Source organism: Ammodytes marinus, assembly GCF_949987685.1.
Source record: "Ammodytes marinus genome assembly, chromosome: 7".
Taxonomy (NCBI): Eukaryota; Metazoa; Chordata; class Actinopteri; order Uranoscopiformes; family Ammodytidae; genus Ammodytes; species Ammodytes marinus.
The window spans coordinates 9,095,947-9,114,297 of record NC_137211.1 but is presented as its reverse complement, the minus strand read 5'-3'; the positions used below and the strand labels follow the sequence as shown (position 1 = coordinate 9,114,297).

Sequence of the window (18,351 nt, the reverse complement as noted above, 5' to 3'; positions counted from 1 at the left end):
AAAGCTGAGCAGCCCAGTCAGGGGATGCTGGGTCCTGGTGCCTGTAGAGTTACTCTCCAATCTCTGCACTTTAGGAGCTTTTGGAGGGGATATGAGCAGATGGAATTTTCTATATAATTATGTAGTAGTTACTAAAGAAAATATAAAATTTAAATATTTAGTAGGTAATGCATAACTATGTAGTAGTTACTATATATAGATATATATAAACGCAGTAGTTACTATATATATATATATATATATATATATATATATATATATATATATATATATATATATATATATATATATATATATATATATATATATATATGTGTGTGTGTGTGTGTGTGTGTGTGTGTGTGTGTGTGTGTGTGTGTGACCTTTGTAATAATTCTTCTGCTGCTGTTTGAATGAACCTCAGGACAGGTTGGATGAAGCACTGGACTGGTTTTAATTCTGCAATATGGAACAGCAAACACAACCAGTGTACAATTAATTGAAAGGCCTTGCAGTCTCTTCTCGCTCGCACAACAGCGTAAGAGCAGTTAACTTCTGACATTGACCGTATAGTGGTAACATTTGGTTTGAAAAACATACGTGTAAATAAAATATAAAAACATAAAATATCCTAATGATCTGTAATAGTGAGTAACAGTCAATAAATAAATGCTATTATTTGTATTGACATCATTCAAAATGAGCTCAATTTACATAACATTAGTCTAGCATCAAAACAGAGCATACACATTTTTGAGCATTACTCAGTTTTTGCAATCACGTCCAAAATAAAGCCTATACTGCCATCTAGTGGCATTAAAACATAACATTTCCTAAACACATATTGAAAAATCCGGTTTAAAAGAGCACCCAAATATTAATTACACATAACAACATTGCATATAAAACAGTACAAATAAACATACCTGCAACAGACGCAGACGCGAGGTAGACGCGCAGTAGAGGTAGGATGTGTGTGGGGGCCGTTACGCGGGTAACGCAGCTAAAATGTTGCTTGATCATTGGGGGATTTTAATAAATGTGACTTCGGTAAAACTTTGAGAACATATGAACAATATGTAACTTGCAGCACAACACAGAAAAATACCACCATTGATCTCTGCTATGGTTCAATAGGTGGAGCTTATCGTTCCATACCCATGCCTTCCCTAGGGGCCTCTTATCACAACAGTGTTTACCTTATGCCAGTGTATGAACCGTCCTTCAGACGCTTAGAACACGGAGGAGGAGAGAACGGTGAAAATGTGGTTGGAGGATGGTATCTCTTCTCTCCAAGCGTGTTTTGAGTGTACTGACTGGGACTGTTTTCAGGATAGCACAGATAATATTGATGAATTAGTAGACACTGTTTCATCATACATTACATTGCTGATTACATTCTGTGTCGACTCAGTCATCCCAACCAGGAGCTCTGTCCATTACCCAAATAACAAACCATGGGTTACTAAATAATTTAAATCTGTGATAAATAAGAAAAAGAGGACATTTTCCACTGGGGACCTATGGGAGAAAAAAGCTGTCTCCAAGGAAGTGAAAAAGGAGATTAGGAAGGCCAAAAATGTAGAGAGATATACTGTATAGTGGGGGGGATCTCCGAGCTGCTTGGAAGGGAATTAAGTCAATGGCATCCATAAATCAGAATTCTTGTGAATCCAGGCAGCTGATAACTGTTAAAGGTGTTGATGTCTCTGATTTGCCAAATGTTTTTAATGTGTTTTACTCACGTTTTGAATCATCTGATTTCTCTGAGAAAATATCTACAGTATGTTGAGGGAATCTCTTGTCCCTCACAATGCCATTGTGATAGCCCAGGAACTAGTAACAACTCTGTTAAGGAAAGTGAATATTAGCAAAGCTGGCCCTGATGCTGTTTGTGGACACACGCTGCATTACTGTGCTGACCAGCTTAATTTGGTATTCACTTCACTTTTTAATATGTGTGCTAAGATAGGCCAGATACCTCAGATATGGAAAAGGTCCACTATCATTCCAGTAGCAAAATCAAAAAATCAGATTTTTAATTGAGAGACTAGCTGCTGAGTTTGAGCTACCCCATCAGAATCTGTTGTTGCGTTTACATTTCTTAACAGACAGAACTCAGAGGGTCTCTGTAAATGGGCACTTGTCCCAGGCCATTATTTCCAATACTGGTTCACCCCAAGGGTGTGTACTGTCACCCCTGTTGTTCATTATGTACACAGATAGCTGTAGGTCCTCTCAACCGGGAAGTTATCTAGCTACATTTTCAGATGACACTACGTTGCTGTCCCTTTTCCAAGGTCCACACTGCAACCATGGCCTTGCTTTGGCATCATTTATTAAATGGTGTGATGACAACTTCTTGGATCTGAACATAGAAAAAAAATGGAATTAGTCATAGATTTTAGGAAAGTGAAGGGAGAGCCTGAACCGAGTGTTATCCATGGGGAGGAAGTCCAACTTGTAGACACCTACAAATATCTAGGCACAGTATTTGATAACCAGCTTAAATTTCATGCAAATACTGAGGTAATTGTTAAAAAGGGACAGCAAAGAGTTCACTTGTTGAGAATGCTCAACTCTTTCAGTGTCTCCAAAGTTATTTTGAGAACTTTTTATCAGTCTTTCATTGAGAGTCTTTTAACTTTTTCATTTACATGCTGGTTTAACAGTCTGTCAGTAAAGGACCAGAAAAGTTTAAATAACATTGTAAAGATCTGTTCAAAGATCACTGGAATCCAGCTGAAGAGCATACGTTCATTGTGGAACAAACATGCAGTCCAGAAAGCTAAATGCATTATCAGCCAGCCTGACCATGTCCTCAGTGAGGAATTCACACTATTGCCCTCCGGGCGGCGCTATCATTCAATCAGGGCAAGAACAGTGAGGTACTCACACTCTTTTATTCCTGCAACCATCAGGTTAATGAATGATCACAAGGGTCAGGAGTAGGTGGAGAGCACCAGTGTAGCTGGGTGGTTGTTCTGACAGGTTGAGTTGAAATGAATGTGAGTTGAATTTGTGTGTTGGACTGCTGTTGATTTATGTTATTTTCTACCTCGTATTGCTTTTTTTTTATAGTATTTATTTAAATGATGTTTTACTGCAAACTGGAACTGTGAACTAAATTGCCTTTTTTGGTATAAATAAAGTTGTTTCTGATTCTGGTATGCATGTGTAGCCGGTCTGCTGCTACCTCTGCGTTGTGTAATAACCTTGAGTCGGGACAACTGTTTTTTGCCGAGGGAGTCTTTATTTTCCTGGGATCAGACAACAAATAACCAGCACGGCCATTAATGATGTGCTCGACACGTGCACTCCTCTAAAACACAAGGAGACACGAGCACATGAGACTCACTACAACAAAAACTGCCATACTGGATAAAAGAACATTACCACACTAAAACGAGCATCTAACATGACTAAACAGCAACTGCAACTTCCTCAAAACATTATTTACGAATCGGTTACAGGTTTTACCGTGTTTAATCACTTATATACATTCATTTAGAGGAGCACTGCACATTCTTAACTCTCCTCATCATGGCAAATTGCCGACTGAAGAAGCTAGCGCGAAATAACAGGAAGTGACCTCACGGGTAACAACAGAATCACCCATCCCAAGGTATCAAAATAAAAGCTCTCAAAACAAATATACATTTATACAGAAGTGTATAAAGGAAAAATAATAAATTAAAGGCATAAAAGGATTATTGGTGAAATATAATTATACACCGGTTACACATGCAAGTATACAAAAAGGGAAATGACTTTCAGCTTAAGCTATCTTTCATCTGAGGGGAAAAAACCTGTTAAGTTTGCTATACAGGTTTGTCGTCTTGTACTTCCCTGTCTTCTTTTTGCTCTTCTCTCTTTGTTGCAAATCAACTTATTTCAAACACACACACACACACACACACACGCACACACACACACACACACACACGCACACACACACACACACGCACACACACACACACACACACACACGCACACACACACACACACACACACACACACACAACATTTTTCCCTTTTTCGATGTCCTTCTAGTATTTTCCATTTTTGTGAATAACTTGATTATTTTTCGTCCTCAGGAGGCCTTTACATGTTCCAAGAAAACACACAAAAAGCACTATGTTGTTGACTTGTATAGACATATTCTAGCATGAAAATGGCTTGCAAGTAGACTGCTTCATTTTTAAAGGGTTGTTTGCAAATATATAATTTTTTTCAGGATACTAGTAGTATGTATGAGGTCTAATATGTCAATAAGAAATGCCATCATAACAAGGCTGAGTTTGGATTGCACATGCATAAAGAATACACTATTTATTTATTTGCAATTAAATAGCGTAAAAAAAAGACTGGTATGCATGTAAGTTTACAAAAAGGGAAATGACTTTCAGCAACATTAAAGGTGAAGTAAGCGGTTTATTTATGTTAATATAAGTGTAAAATCGCTCTTTATTCATAGAATTATCACTTACATGATGTGCGCATTTCATAAAGCCGATCTCTCAGTCACCTGCTTTGCATGTAATCTGCAAATAAATTTATTGGAGTATCCCGAAATTTTTATCCAATCAGAAGAGAGAACGCTACAAAGCAACACCCGTCTCACTCATACATACTATATACACTCCAAGCACACAGACTCACACACATGAAAAATAAAAAATAAAGCTAATATAATCAGTGTGAGCCTTAGCATTACAAATAAACCTCAGGTGAGCTCAGCTTCTTTGTGAGACAGTAAGAGTCAGGGGAAGAGGACAAGAGATAGCGGCAGGAGGACGATGACAAAGGAGACCACAGACAGAGACAGGGTCACCATAGTGGACCATGTTATAGATCATGGTCTAACAATAAAGGAGGCTGTTCTGAGATTCCAGCACAACAACACAATAGCTCCATAATTAGGACATTTAGACTGGATATCAGGAATATTTTCGCTGTTGCTGACTGGTATGCATGCAAGTATACAAAAAGGGAAATTACTTTCAGCAACATTACAGTTTTTGCCTAATGCTTACACACTAATAGTGGTTGCTAGGCCCAAAGCATCACAACCTATAACTTTGGTGACCATGCCCTAAATACAAGCACCAACCCCACAAACACAAAATATGCTTTGCACTGTTTGAAATTCTCTAAAACACTTCTTGCAAAACACTACACACAGTTTTTTACCTAAGACACATTGTTCAAAAATGAAATCTCCTGCAATCATTGGGAAAACACGGCTATGTAAAATACAAAACACAACCAAACTTGGAAAATCACACAGACTCACACGTGAAATATACAAAATAAAACTAATTGAATACCAATCAGTGTGAGCCTTAGCACCAGAGCCGGCCCGAGGCATAAGCGAACTAAGCGGCCGCTTAGGGCCCCCGAATGCCTGGGGGCCCCCTCAAAAAAAAAAAAAAAAAATTTTTTTTTTTTTTTTTTTTGTGTGTTTGATATTAACATCATATTATGCAAATGTTTTTAAATGTTTATTTAAAAACAATTGGAAATGGGGCTGCCCTCAGTTGCCCATGCACTGTGTATAGTCTATGGCCTATTTCAGCCTTGTCTGTGGAAAAAAAGATACAGTAGCTGGACAACAGAGTTCTTCTGCTTAGTTCCTCACACTGCATTTAAATGCATTCACTATGTTACAGAGAAATATGTCCCGTAAAAGAAAAAGAGCTCCAAGCCCAACCCAGAGGACCCTCCATAATATTTTATTTTATATTAATATTTTTATGGAAAATCCATGTGTCCTTCTTCAATAGCTTCTAATTCATCTGACCCAGTGTCTCCAAATAATTTGTTCACACAAAATTCCTCAGATTTAGCCTCTTAATTTTCCTCAAAGTGCACCAGATTCATGCATTTCATTTTAAAAAGGTTAAAAAAATCTCACAGGGGGGCATACCCCCGGACCCCCCTAGGAGGGTCTGAATCTCGGCTGTATAATATTTTCGCACAGCCGCACAGTGGAGGCACTAGCGGAAAACACTGGGTGTGTGAATGATATTTAACAAAGATCTATAGTTTCAGCAGCGCTAACATTGGAGAGGGGCCCCCTAATCATATTTCGCTTAGGGCCCCCTGAAGGCTTGGGCCGGCTCTGCTTAGCACTACAAATAGACTTCAGGTTAGCTCAGCTTCTTTGTGAGACAGTAAGAGTCAGGGGAAGAGGACAAGAGAGAGCGATAGGAGGACGAGGACAAAGAAGGCAGCAGATAGAGACAGTGGCCCTCATTTATCAATCTTGCGTAGACCAGAAAAATGGGTGTACGTACATTTCCACGCAAATCTCGGCATTTATCAATATGGACGTGAGCGTAGGGTACGCTCAAATCCCACGCCAGCTCTCAGCTCGTGTACGCAAATTTGAAAACAGCTTGGACTCGCAGTGCAGGCTGTGCCGGGTAGCCGATGCCTTTGTTGGACAATTATTAGAAGATAATACAAATGCAGTGCAAATAAGACCGAAATAAAGATATTAATCACTTAAAAATGAGCAGCTTATCAGCTGTGCAACTGAGTAGGAGAGCTGATTCAATAGTGCGCACACCGGCCACTTAGGAGGGCTGCATGGGACCGCCAATGGCAGTTGTCTCCGTCTTGGAGCAGCTGGGGGGACACTGAGGCACGGGGGCTGCATTCATTCAAAATGTTAGCGAAGTATTAAATATGTAGTAGACATACACTGCTCTTTATGATACAAAAAAATACACGGCACAACATTCAGCTTAACATTTTATTTATTTGACGCACTTTGTAGATGTTAGTTCCTCTTTTAATGTGTCATTAATGCTAAAGCGAGCGATTTATTTCCACCGTTAACCGGCACGTTGTTCCTATCTGCTGGTGGAGCAGGACGGTGGGCGCTCTCACAGCTGATCGCTGCCGGGTCGGCTTGTGCAGCTGACGGCCGGGCTGACCACTCGTGCCAAGCGCATGCTGTCATACAGTAAAACGCTAAATGTGTTATTTTTAGTTTTTAAAACCCTTTTGAATAGTGCTATCTAAAAGGGCCAATACATTCTAATCATTCAAATCTCTGCAGACGTGTATTTATTTTATGGGGACCATTATCGGACAGTTGGTGCGTCTTTTTCTCCTCCACCACTTATATTATGCCCGCAGCCCCGCACCCCCAGTTGGTTGCATTTCAGACATCGCATTTTAGTGGCGATTTTGAGTCACCAACGCTGTTGACCGCAGCAGTTATTTCCTTCCTAACTGCTGCCTTCTGTCGTTCTTTGATGCTGCTTGTAGGCTAATGCTCCGAAATGAAACTCTTTTTTTTTCTACTTTCGCTGTTATTCTGTCAATTTCTACTTCAGGGAAGTGCCGTATTGCGCATATCCATGTCGTAAAACCTCTGGGCGAGGCCTCTAAACTGAGAAAATATAGGGGCGTGATACGCTAGTTATCATCCGCCGCATTTATCAATAATGGCCTGGCGTACGCTGAGATTGGCGAGATACGCCTGTTTGATAAATCCCACGCGATACCTGGCGTAGGGAGGTATTTGCGCCAGAATCTGCACCAGTTTCCACGCAAAATTGATAAATGAGGGCCAGGGTCACTATAGTGGACCATGTTATAGATCATGGCCTAACAATATAGGAGCCTGGGCAGAAAGTCCAGCCCAACTACAATAGCTCTATAATTAGGTCATTTAGACTTGATATCAGGAATATTTTCGCTGTTGGTTCTCGAAGGATGACATTGCATGTGATGTCGATGAGGCGATGTGGCCAGACGCAAGCGTGAGGCGGTATCCAAAGGATTCATTATCCACCCGCCCCATTCCTTACAACACTGTTTTTTTAAATTTTCTCGTATAATTGTTTTAGAGTTTACAGTATAGTGATACACTGAATTGCTTTTTGATCTGCATCCGACCTATTGTTTTTTTTGTTTGCCAAAACCATGACATTGCAAAATACACTTTTTTTTCAGAAGCTTTTTTATTTTTATTTTCATATGTCTAGATGAACTGTAGTGAATCAATCTTTCACAAGTCTTTTAAAGTCAAAAACCATCCAAAGTAATGAATACAGCTGTGTTTTGCATAAAGCACATCTGTGTGCTGTTGCTGCTAGGAAAGAGTAATTCAAAGTTGCATGTGTGTATTGTTTTGATGCTAAAAAGAGTTTTGAAATGGGATTGTTAGGTTTTGTTTCAAGAGCTTTATTTTGCTGTATAAGTTAGAAGATTATCTCCATGTGCTTTGTCTCATTCGGCCTGTGTGTTAAGTTTTGACACAGTGGGCCAAAGTCTGCAACATGTGTGTGAGCACTCGGCAAAAACTGTAAGCTATCTTTCATCTCAGGGGAAAAACCTGTTAAGTTTGCTATACAGGTTTGTCGTCTTATTGCTTTTCTCTCTTTGTTGCAAATCAACTTATTTCACACACACACACACACACACACACACACACACACACACACACACACACACACACACACACACACACACACATACATTTTCCCTTTTTCGATGTCTTTCTAGAATTTTCCCTTTTTTTGAATTACTCGATTATTTTTCATTTTCAGGAGGCCTCTACATTTTCCAAGAAAACACACAAAAAGCACTTTGTTGTTGACCTGGTTAGACATATTCTAACATAACAATGGGTCACAAGTAGACATCGCTTCATTTTTAAAGGGTTGCAAGGTAAAAAGGTAGGCAAAATATAAATTTTTTCAGTATACTACTATGTACAGTATGAGGTCCAAAAAGTCGATAAGAAATATCATCATAACTAGGCTGAATTTGGATTGCACATGCATAAAGAATACACTATTTATTTTCTCACAATCTACAAAAATGGGAAATTACTTTCAGCAACATTAAGCTATCTTTCATCTGAAGGGGAAAACCTGTTCTGTATGCCATACGGGTTTGTCGTCCCTGTCTTCTCTTTGCTCTTCTCTCAGTCCTTTGTTACAGTAGTATGCATGACAGAGCCGGCCCGAGGCATAAGCGAACTAAGCGGCCGCTTAGGGCCCCCGAATGCCTGGGGGCCCCCTCAAAAAAAAAAAAAAAAAAAAATTTTTTTTTTTTTTTTTGTGTGTTTGATATTAACATCATATTATGCAAATGTTTTTAAATGTTTATTTAAAAACAATTGGAAATGGGGCTGCCCTCAGTTGCCCATGCACTGTGTATAGTCTATGGCCTATTTCAGCCTTGTCTGTGGAAAAAAAGATACAGTAGCTGGACAACAGAGTTCTTCTGCTTAGTTCCTCACACTGCATTTAAATGCATTCACTATGTTACAGAGAAATATGTCCCGTAAAAGAAAAAGAGCTCCAAGCCCAACCCAGAGGACCCTCCATAATATTTTATTTTATATTAATATTTTTATGGAAAATCCATGTGTCCTTCTTCAATAGCTTCTAATTCATCTGACCCAGTGTCTCCAAATAATTTGTTCACACAAAATTCCTCAGATTTAGCCTCTTAATTTTCCTCAAAGTGCACCAGATTCATGCATTTCATTTTAAAAAGGTTAAAAAAATCTCACAGGGGGGCATACCCCCGGACCCCCCTAGGAGGGTCTGAATCTCGGCTGTATAATATTTTCGCACAGCCGCACAGTGGAGGCACTAGCGGAAAACACTGGGTGTGTGAATGATATTTAACAAAGATCTATAGTTTCAGCAGCGCTAACATTGGAGAGGGGCCCCCTAATCATATTTCGCTTAGGGCCCCCTGAAGGCTTGGGCCGGCTCTGATGCATGATACCAAGATCCTCTCTGATATCAGGTAGTCTATCTGTTGTACTGCACTTTTGTATTCAAGTTAGGACAACTGAGGCTCATCAAGTTTATTTCTCAAAGTGAAGTTTTTTCACCATCAAATAAGAGCATTTCAACACAAGACAGAACAGCAAGTCATGTGTTCCAGAGACAAGGACCAGAAGCGACAGGTTAAACTGTGGTGTTAATATACAGAACTGTAGCTAAAGGGAGCAGTAGATGGCTGAAGAGTTCATGTTGTCTTTTTCTTTCATCCTTTTTTCCTCTTCTCATCCTCCCTCCTGAGTCCTTACCTTTAATTCCACATCATTTTGATATGTTGACCCGTGTCTTATTCTGGAAGCTCTCATTTCCCCTTTTTACGCCCTGTATCCTAGTAACAGAATAGTTTTTTTCACATCTGATTTCTTCATTGTATTTTTTTAAATGCTGAGTTTATATGGGTATCTATGTGTGTAATGGTCAGTAAAAGGAACACCCCCATCACCTCCATCAGTCATCACTGGTCTCACATTGAACAGTTACAGGCAGTTGCTTCGATCTCTGCTTGTTGCTTCTCCCTCTGTTCCTCTTCTGTGGATATAAGCCATGGTAGCGGCTGTCTTATTGAGATCAATCTGCACCATAACATGCTGTGTCTTCGTGATACAGCCTGCAGCTTTGCATGTATTTGGCAGCATTCCACATAAGTGATGGTTGCATGTGGTCAGCCACAGTCTATGTTACCTCTCCAAGCAAGAAGACCTATACACAGCCACAGGGAAAAACTCTACTGGCTCTGCCTGTATTTCAAGGATGGATATCTTCCACAGTAAGTGGTGGTTTGACAAAGCCACTTTATCAAGCACATATGTTTGTGATAAGATAGAGATGTACACTTATTAGTCATACTAAATTACAAAATCTGTCTCTTTCTATAGAAAGCTGTTTGTGCTGCATTTTTTAGATATGTGAGGTTGTGGTGCAACAGTTTTGAAATCTTCTGGCAGCAGACTTTCCTGGCCATCTCTTTAAATAGCCTTGTTTTCTGCCAGTAAGCACTTTCCATTCTTGGGATATTTTACTATTTGTTTTGGGATTTTAAAAAGATTTAGTATTCTTAAAGCTGCAGTTGAGAGTTTCAGCCGTTGGGATCCCAACGGCTGTTTCCCCAACGCTCTACCTGCTGTAGCTCCTCCCTCTGAACGACAGCTACGTGCGTTCATGTGAATTCAGTTACATTGACAGGAGACAAACACCATGTCCGATTCCGAGGTGATTAAACATTAGTAATGATAACTACATACGTACATATTGAGCATCTACATTTTAATCACAGACAGATCATGTATGTTAGCTTAAAATCATTGTAAGTGTGCTGGTAGGCCTAACAAAAGTAGCTGTAACAGCCAGGCAAGATTGCAAACTAATTGTAACAGAGCGGAGAGGTGTGTGTGTGTATCTCCTACTATCTATGCTCCTGCTCTGACCGCAGCTGCTCGGGGCTGCTCGGGGCTGCTGCGTGAGGAGCGGGCTGCGTGTCAGTGCTCCGGCTGCTCGTTGAGAAGAGGTGATACTTGCTTTGGCGAAAAAAGTCACCAATAACACCAGAAAAAAAAGCTAGATTTGTCGCTTGTCGCTGTTTTGAAAAAAAAAGTCGCCACGGGGGCTGAAAAGTCACTAAATATAGCGACAAAATCGCTTTGAGTTGGCAACACTGAGCACAGGACGAGTGATATATAGGGCCAGCGGACGTCCTGCTGCTAGCGGCAGGCAGCCTAGGGGCAGAGGAAGGGGACGAGGTCGCGGTCGGAGAGGTCTTGATGTGATAGGGCAAGAAGACATGGCCGGTGTACTTTTTTTCGAGCTCTCGCCGTCTCCCTTTTAGCAGTTAACTTTTCAACATTCGTCTTTCCTCGTTTTTTTGCTGTCTTAGCGGTGTCAGTTGTTGGTATCCTGGGAATGGTAAATTGAGGGTTCGTTTGTGAAGACATTGCTACTCGCTGTCCGCCGTAGTAGCCTAGTACCAAACAGTAGGCTAGTGTCAGACTGCTAGGGTCGTGAACGCTCACGCAACTGACGCATCAACGTCGTTGCCAAAGTCCCACAGCCAATAAGAACGGAGAATCTGACCTCGCTCTGATTGGTCAAAATTAACATGAGCGGTGGCAATTTTGGGGGGCAGCACACAGAGGCAGGGGGGAGCAAAGTGATAAAAAAATATTTTCAGACCACTTCACCTACATATAGCTGAAGGGCTATTATGACAGTTTTGCCAAATATTACAGTAAAAAAACTCTCAACTGCAGCTTTAAAAGGCCCATGAAGCGACCTGTGGAACTCGAGAGCTACAACCAGCAAGGTTAAATACACAACACAGTTTAAGGTTCAGAACACATGTTTATAGGTTGGAATACAAAGAAAAAGAAGTATTACTACTCATGGAGCGTAGCGTTAGTTCAGGCAGGGTACGGACGTCAAGCCGGCTGTCATCTGGGCTCGTCAGCTGACAGCCAGGATACGCCCCTAGCACACCATTGGCCGTACACTCAAAGTGGCGCCTTATTTGAGCTGCTCTAGCCTACCTACTGGTGCTGCTTCCTCTGTAAACTCTTGCAACCCACCTCCACCCCACCACCTCCTTGTTAACTGTATTTGTCATCAATGTAATTTCTGTTGTCATTGACGCTGTTCTGTTCTACACCCTAGGGGGTCCTTGCTGCAGATCTCCTCACCTTTCGGTAATCCATGTAGCTCATGGAGGTCAGAGGGATGGCTCTCTCTGCCTAAAAGCTTTCCACGTGTGCGCGTGGAGGGGGAGGAGATCATGGATCAGAACCATACCGCCAAATATAATAATTGCAAAGTATTCTGCTAATTGAAATAAACTTCTACTTTTGACTAAAGTATTCCTGACTGAACTAAAGAAATACTGTTACTTGAACTAAACATTGTTGACATCAAAATAAGATTACATACTTTCTCATCAAGTTCAAATGCAAACATATTGTGGCTCTAATTCTATTAGATTAGAATGAGAGAATTGTAATTCTGATTTTTGTATGTATAAAGTACTGGCACATAAACTTGGATTATTACCTATATTAAACAGTCTAATCTAAACTCTTATACAAAGAATCAAACTTTGAGCAGACCAATGCTTAGATGTTTTACCAAAGGGTGCTACTGCGGCGTTAAAAAGGTTGAAAAAGTGAACATCAAACGCTCATTACTTTTTTCTTTATTGTTGCATTAAAGAAATCCAACAGGTGCACAATCAACAAGGCTCGCTGCAGGCATGGCCGCAGGTTGTCCTGCAGCACTTCTGCTCTCCTGGACACTGGCCGTCATGGTAGCAGTACTCAGCACACATGGGGGTTCCCTGGGGCAGAGCACAGCGGCCCGGCTTCACTGTCAAACCAAAGACAAAAGCATATCAAAAAATACTGTCATCACACAAACACTACCGGATGAGTTTGGGGGACGTTATACATCATATCTAACCTTAGTTTGGTGCAATGCAGTGATGTCCACATCCATTGCTGCAGCACTTCTTATCATTGTGGCAGTCGCTGTCGTCAGAGCAGTTGAAAACACAGATCCCTGGGACGCTTATAGGAGGACAGATTCCTGGTTTGGCTGGAGGGACAAGAGAAAGGAATACAGGCCTTACACAAAGAGGGCTAAAACCAAAAATTTGACTGTGTCTGGGAAAACATGGGTTTTGATTGTAACAGTCTTCCTGTTGCCCCATAAGGACTGTCCATCCTCGTCAGTTCTTTCACTGAGACGATCTAACCAAAAGACTAAACAGCTTAATGGCTCGTACTGAAAGCAGGAGGGACACAGACAGCTCCACAGTCAAATACACAGCATTTGTGTTCTGAAGGACAGTCTTCATCACACACACAGCCCTTGTGTGATGGGACAACATTAAGGAGACACGGGCACTGGCCTGGTTTTGGAAGAATCACTGAGAGCAAGAGTCATTGAAGCAGAAAAGGAGAAAGAATCAGCCGTGGTGACTGAAAGGTAACGAAGGTATCTGGTTACCAAACAACTTGGTCGTGGAATGAAACAGACAAACATACACTTTGCTTCAGAAGTAAACAGGAGATTGGCAGATTAAGCATTAAACACATTTTACCAGTTAACTCACCATCAGCGTCTGCAGCACAAGCTACGTGAACAAATGCACAGAGTGCTAAATGTAGTGCACAAGCTGCCAACCAGTGTTTCCCCATGTTAACTTCTTGCACCTAAAGAATGAACTCCTGTTTGGAGAGATGTCCCAGGACCTTTTATATACCATCTATGCCCTGGACATAACCTGAAAGCTGAGCAGCCCAGTCAGGGGATGCTGGGTCCTGGTGCCTGTAGAGTTACTTTCCAATCTCTGCACTTTAGGAGATTTTTGTTAGTAAAAAAATGTAGTTGTTACTAAAAAACAACCTTTGTAGTAATTAATGCCTAACTATGTAGTAACTAAAAAAATATGTAAAAAATAGTTTTTACTGAAAAACCAAATGTAGGCACATAATTATGTAGTAGTTACTACACTTTTGTTCACCTTATTTTCTTTTTTTAAACACAAAAAAAAAAACACATATAAGTTGGGACACATTCAAAACTAAGCTGTGTCTATTGCCCCACTTCTATAAGGTTGTGAAGACAATTTATGTTGTACAAAATATAAACAAAAAAATAAATGTGAGGATATGAAAGAGTGTTTGATTGATGCATTGACATGGTTTTTATCCTGAGAGGCTTCAGAGTCCTTCATACTTTGTGTGCTTTATGCTTTATGCTCCTGTTGTACGTTTGTTAAGATAAGATGGAGACCTTGAGGACCTTTCAGAGTCCCCCTGATAGTGATGGGATGAGAAAGGGTCTGTTCTCTGTTTTGTGAATTACTTGATTATTTTTCGTCCTCAGGTGGCCTTTACATGTTCCAAGAAAACACACAAAAAGCACTATGTTGTTGACCTGTATAGACATATTCTAGGATGACAATGGCTCGCAAGTAGACTGCTTCATTTTTAAAGGGTTGTTTCCAAAAATATCTATTTTTTCAGGATACTAGTAGTATGTATGAGGTCTAATATGTCAATAAGAAATGCCCTCATAACAAGGCTGAGTTTGGATTGCACATGCATAAAGAATACACTATTTATTTATTTGCAATTAAATAGCGTAAAAAAGACTGGTATGCATGCAAGTATACAAAAAGGGAAATGAATTTCAGCAACATTAAGCTATCTTTCATCTGAGGGGAAAAACCTGTTAGGTTTGCTAAACAGGTTTGTCGTCTTGTACTTCCCTGTCTTCTTTTTGCTATTCTCTCTTTGTTGCAAATCAACTTATTTCAAACACACACACACACACACACACACACACACACACACACACACACACACACACACACACACACACACACACTATTTTTCCCTTTTTCGATGTCCTTCTAGTATTTTCCCATTTTTTTGAAATACTCGATTATTTTTCATATTCAGGAGGCCTCTACATTTTCCAAGAAAACACACAAAAAACACTTTGTTGTTGACCTGGTTAGACATATTCTAACATAACAATGGGTCACAAGTAGACATCGCTTCATTTTTAAAGGGTTACAAGGTAAAAAGGTTGGCAAAATATACATTTTTTCAGGATTCTACAATGTACAGTATGAGGTCCAAAAAGTCGATAAGAAATGTCATCATAACTAGGCTGAATTTGGATTGCACATGCATAAAGAATACACTATTTATTTATTTCCAATTACAGTGTTTACCTAATGCTTAAACACTAAAAGTGGTTGCTATGCCCAAAGCATCACAACCTCTAACTTTGATGACCATGCCCTAAACACAAGCACCAACCCTACAAACACAATAAGTGCTTTGCACTGTGTTTGAAATTCTCCAACACACTTCTTGCAAAACACTACACACTGTTTTTCACATAAGACACATTGTTCAAAAATGAAATCTCCTGCAATCATGTGGAAAACACATCTATCTAAAATACAAAACACAACTAAAATTGGAAAAGACACAGACTCACACACATGAAAAATAAAAAATAAAGCTAATATAATCATTGTGAGCCTTAGCATTACAAATAAACCTCAGGTGAGCTCAGCTTCTTTGTGAGACAGTAAGAGTCAGGGGAAGAGAACAAGAGATAGCGGCAGGAGGACGATGACAAAGGAGACCACAGACAGAGACAGGGTCACCATAGTGGACCATGTTATAGATCATGGCCTAACAATATAGGAGGCTGGTCTGAGATTCCAGCAGAACAACACAATAGCTCCATAATTAGGACATTTAGACTGGATATCAGGAATATTTTCGCTGTTGCTTCTCAAAGGATGACATTGCATGTGATGTCGATGAGGCGATGTGGCCAGACGCAAACGGGAGGGATCCATAGGATTCATAATCCACTCGCCCCATTCCTTACAACATTCCCATTCCTCTTTTTTTTTATTTTACTGTAATTGTTTCAGAGTTCATAGTGACACCCTGCATTGCTTGTTGAACTGCGATCCTACCTATTTGTTGTTGATTTTTTCTTTTGTTGGCCAAAACCATGAGATTGCAATATAAACTTTTTTTCAGAAGCGTTTCTATATTTTTTTCATGTGTCTAATTGAAAATATAGTGGATCAATCTTTCCAAAAAATTCTGCAAGAGGTTGGATACGGCACACAAGGCGATATTTCCCCCGTTGCTTGGCAAGGGAGGACATTGCCTGTGACTTGGATGAGGTGATGTGGCCAGATGCCAACAGGAGACAGGATCCATAGCCTAAATGACTTCCAATCATTCCCCTACAACACTATATTATGTAGAACATTCTAGGTGTACCATTTCTTGTGTCTTTGTGTGTTTTTTTTTTTTACTTTTGCAAAAACCTGAAATGGCAAAATAAAAATAAAAATCTGAAGTGTTTACATTTTGTTTTCATGTGTCTAGATCAACTGTAGTGGATCAATCTTTTACAGAAAAAATCTGTATGAAACTTTAAAGTCAAAAACCATCCAAAGTACTGAAAACAGCTGTGTTTTGCATAAAGCACATCTGTGTGTTGTCGCTGCTAGGAAAGAGTAATTCAAAAGTGCATGTGTGTATTGTTTTGATGCTAAAAACAGTTTTGAAATTGGATTGTTAGGTTTTGTTTCAAGAGCTTTATTTTGCTGTATAAATTAGAAGATTATCTTAGTTTTAGTTTTTATTTATTTGCACAATTAAAAAAAGAAACATACAAAAAGAATGGCAAAGAATGCAAATAACATACAGTGCAGGGAGAGGCAGAAAACCCGATGGGCTTATTTGAAGCCTCCACCTAAATAATGTTAAAATTTCACAAAGTTATAAGGAAACACAAAATAAACATACAAAAAATCATATGACTACATAAAGTGATAAACAACTAATAATAACACATTATATATAATAACAACATAATAATAACATCAATATAAAAGCAGAAAATGAGCGTGTGTAAGTGTATGAGTGTGTATGTAAGTCCGTGAAGGGAATATTGGTACATACACATAATTTATTAATTCCTAGAGCATATGTAAATCAAAATGAAACATGGGGACATAGACAACAATAACAAAAAAAAAAATATATATATATATAAAAAAAAAAAAAAAAAAAAAAAAAAAAAAAAAAAAAAAAAAAAATAAAAAAAATAAAAAAAAAATAAAAAATAAAAGCAATTACAAAACAACAGTTAAATGATCTTTTAAGTTTCTTTTGTAGCATTTTATAGAGGAACAGTTTTTTGCCAGATGGGAAAAGCCATTCCATAATTTGGTACCCCTAAATCTTATTGAAAATTGACCTCTACAAGTAAGAAATTTAGGAGGATGAAGATCTGAAGATTGACGAGTTGAATAGGAGTGCACCTGTGAATTTGTTTTAAAGTAAGTCTTGAAATGTTCAGGAATATTCCCTTCACTTGAATGTATTTTATAAATAAAAACACATATTTGAGAAATATTGATATCGTAAATAGTAAGAATTTGTAGTTTTTGAAATAGAGGAGCAGAAGAGATGTGTGACTCTGATCGAGTTGCAATTCTAACAAAACGTTTCTGGAGGACCAAGATTTTGTAGAGAGTAGTAGGAAAAGTACTTGCCCAAACTATGTTACAATATGAAAGATAGGGATAAATTAGACTATAATACAGAGTAAGTAGACAGTGTGTAGTGACAAGATGACTGACCCTCCTTATTATACCAATAGATTTATTTGTTTTTCTACTAACCCAGTCAGTTTGTTCTCTCCACCTCAAATCTTCATCAACAATAACTCCCAGGAATCTTGTAGATGATACTTGAGGCATCTCAACAGACTCAATTGTAATTTTAGATAAATCCTTAGAATATGTTTTTTTGCCACTGAAAATGATAAAGTTAGATTTTTTTATATTCAAAGATAATTTATTTAATCTAAACCATGTAGCGTAGGCAGTTAAACCAACATTAGCATCCTTAATCAGTGAACTGAAATTTGAGTGAGAGAGAACTAAAGTTGTATCATCTGCAAACATTCTCCATGTGCTTTGTCTCATTCGGCCTGTGTGTTAAGTTTTGACACA

General features: G+C 39.2%; 1 protein-coding gene across 1 annotated transcript; it reads right to left on the bottom strand.

Moving 5' to 3' along the window:
- Window positions 1-12,986: 12,986 nt before the first annotated feature.
- LOC307252991 (WAP four-disulfide core domain protein 2-like) lies at window positions 12,987-14,029 on the bottom strand. The gene is given in 4 exon segments (XM_080030817.1): window positions 12,987-13,145; window position 13,239; window positions 13,243-13,373; window positions 13,894-14,029. Coding segments are annotated over 4 exon segments (351 nt in total). The 5' UTR covers window positions 13,979-14,029; the 3' UTR covers window positions 12,987-13,011.
- Window positions 14,030-18,351: the final 4,322 nt, after the last annotated feature.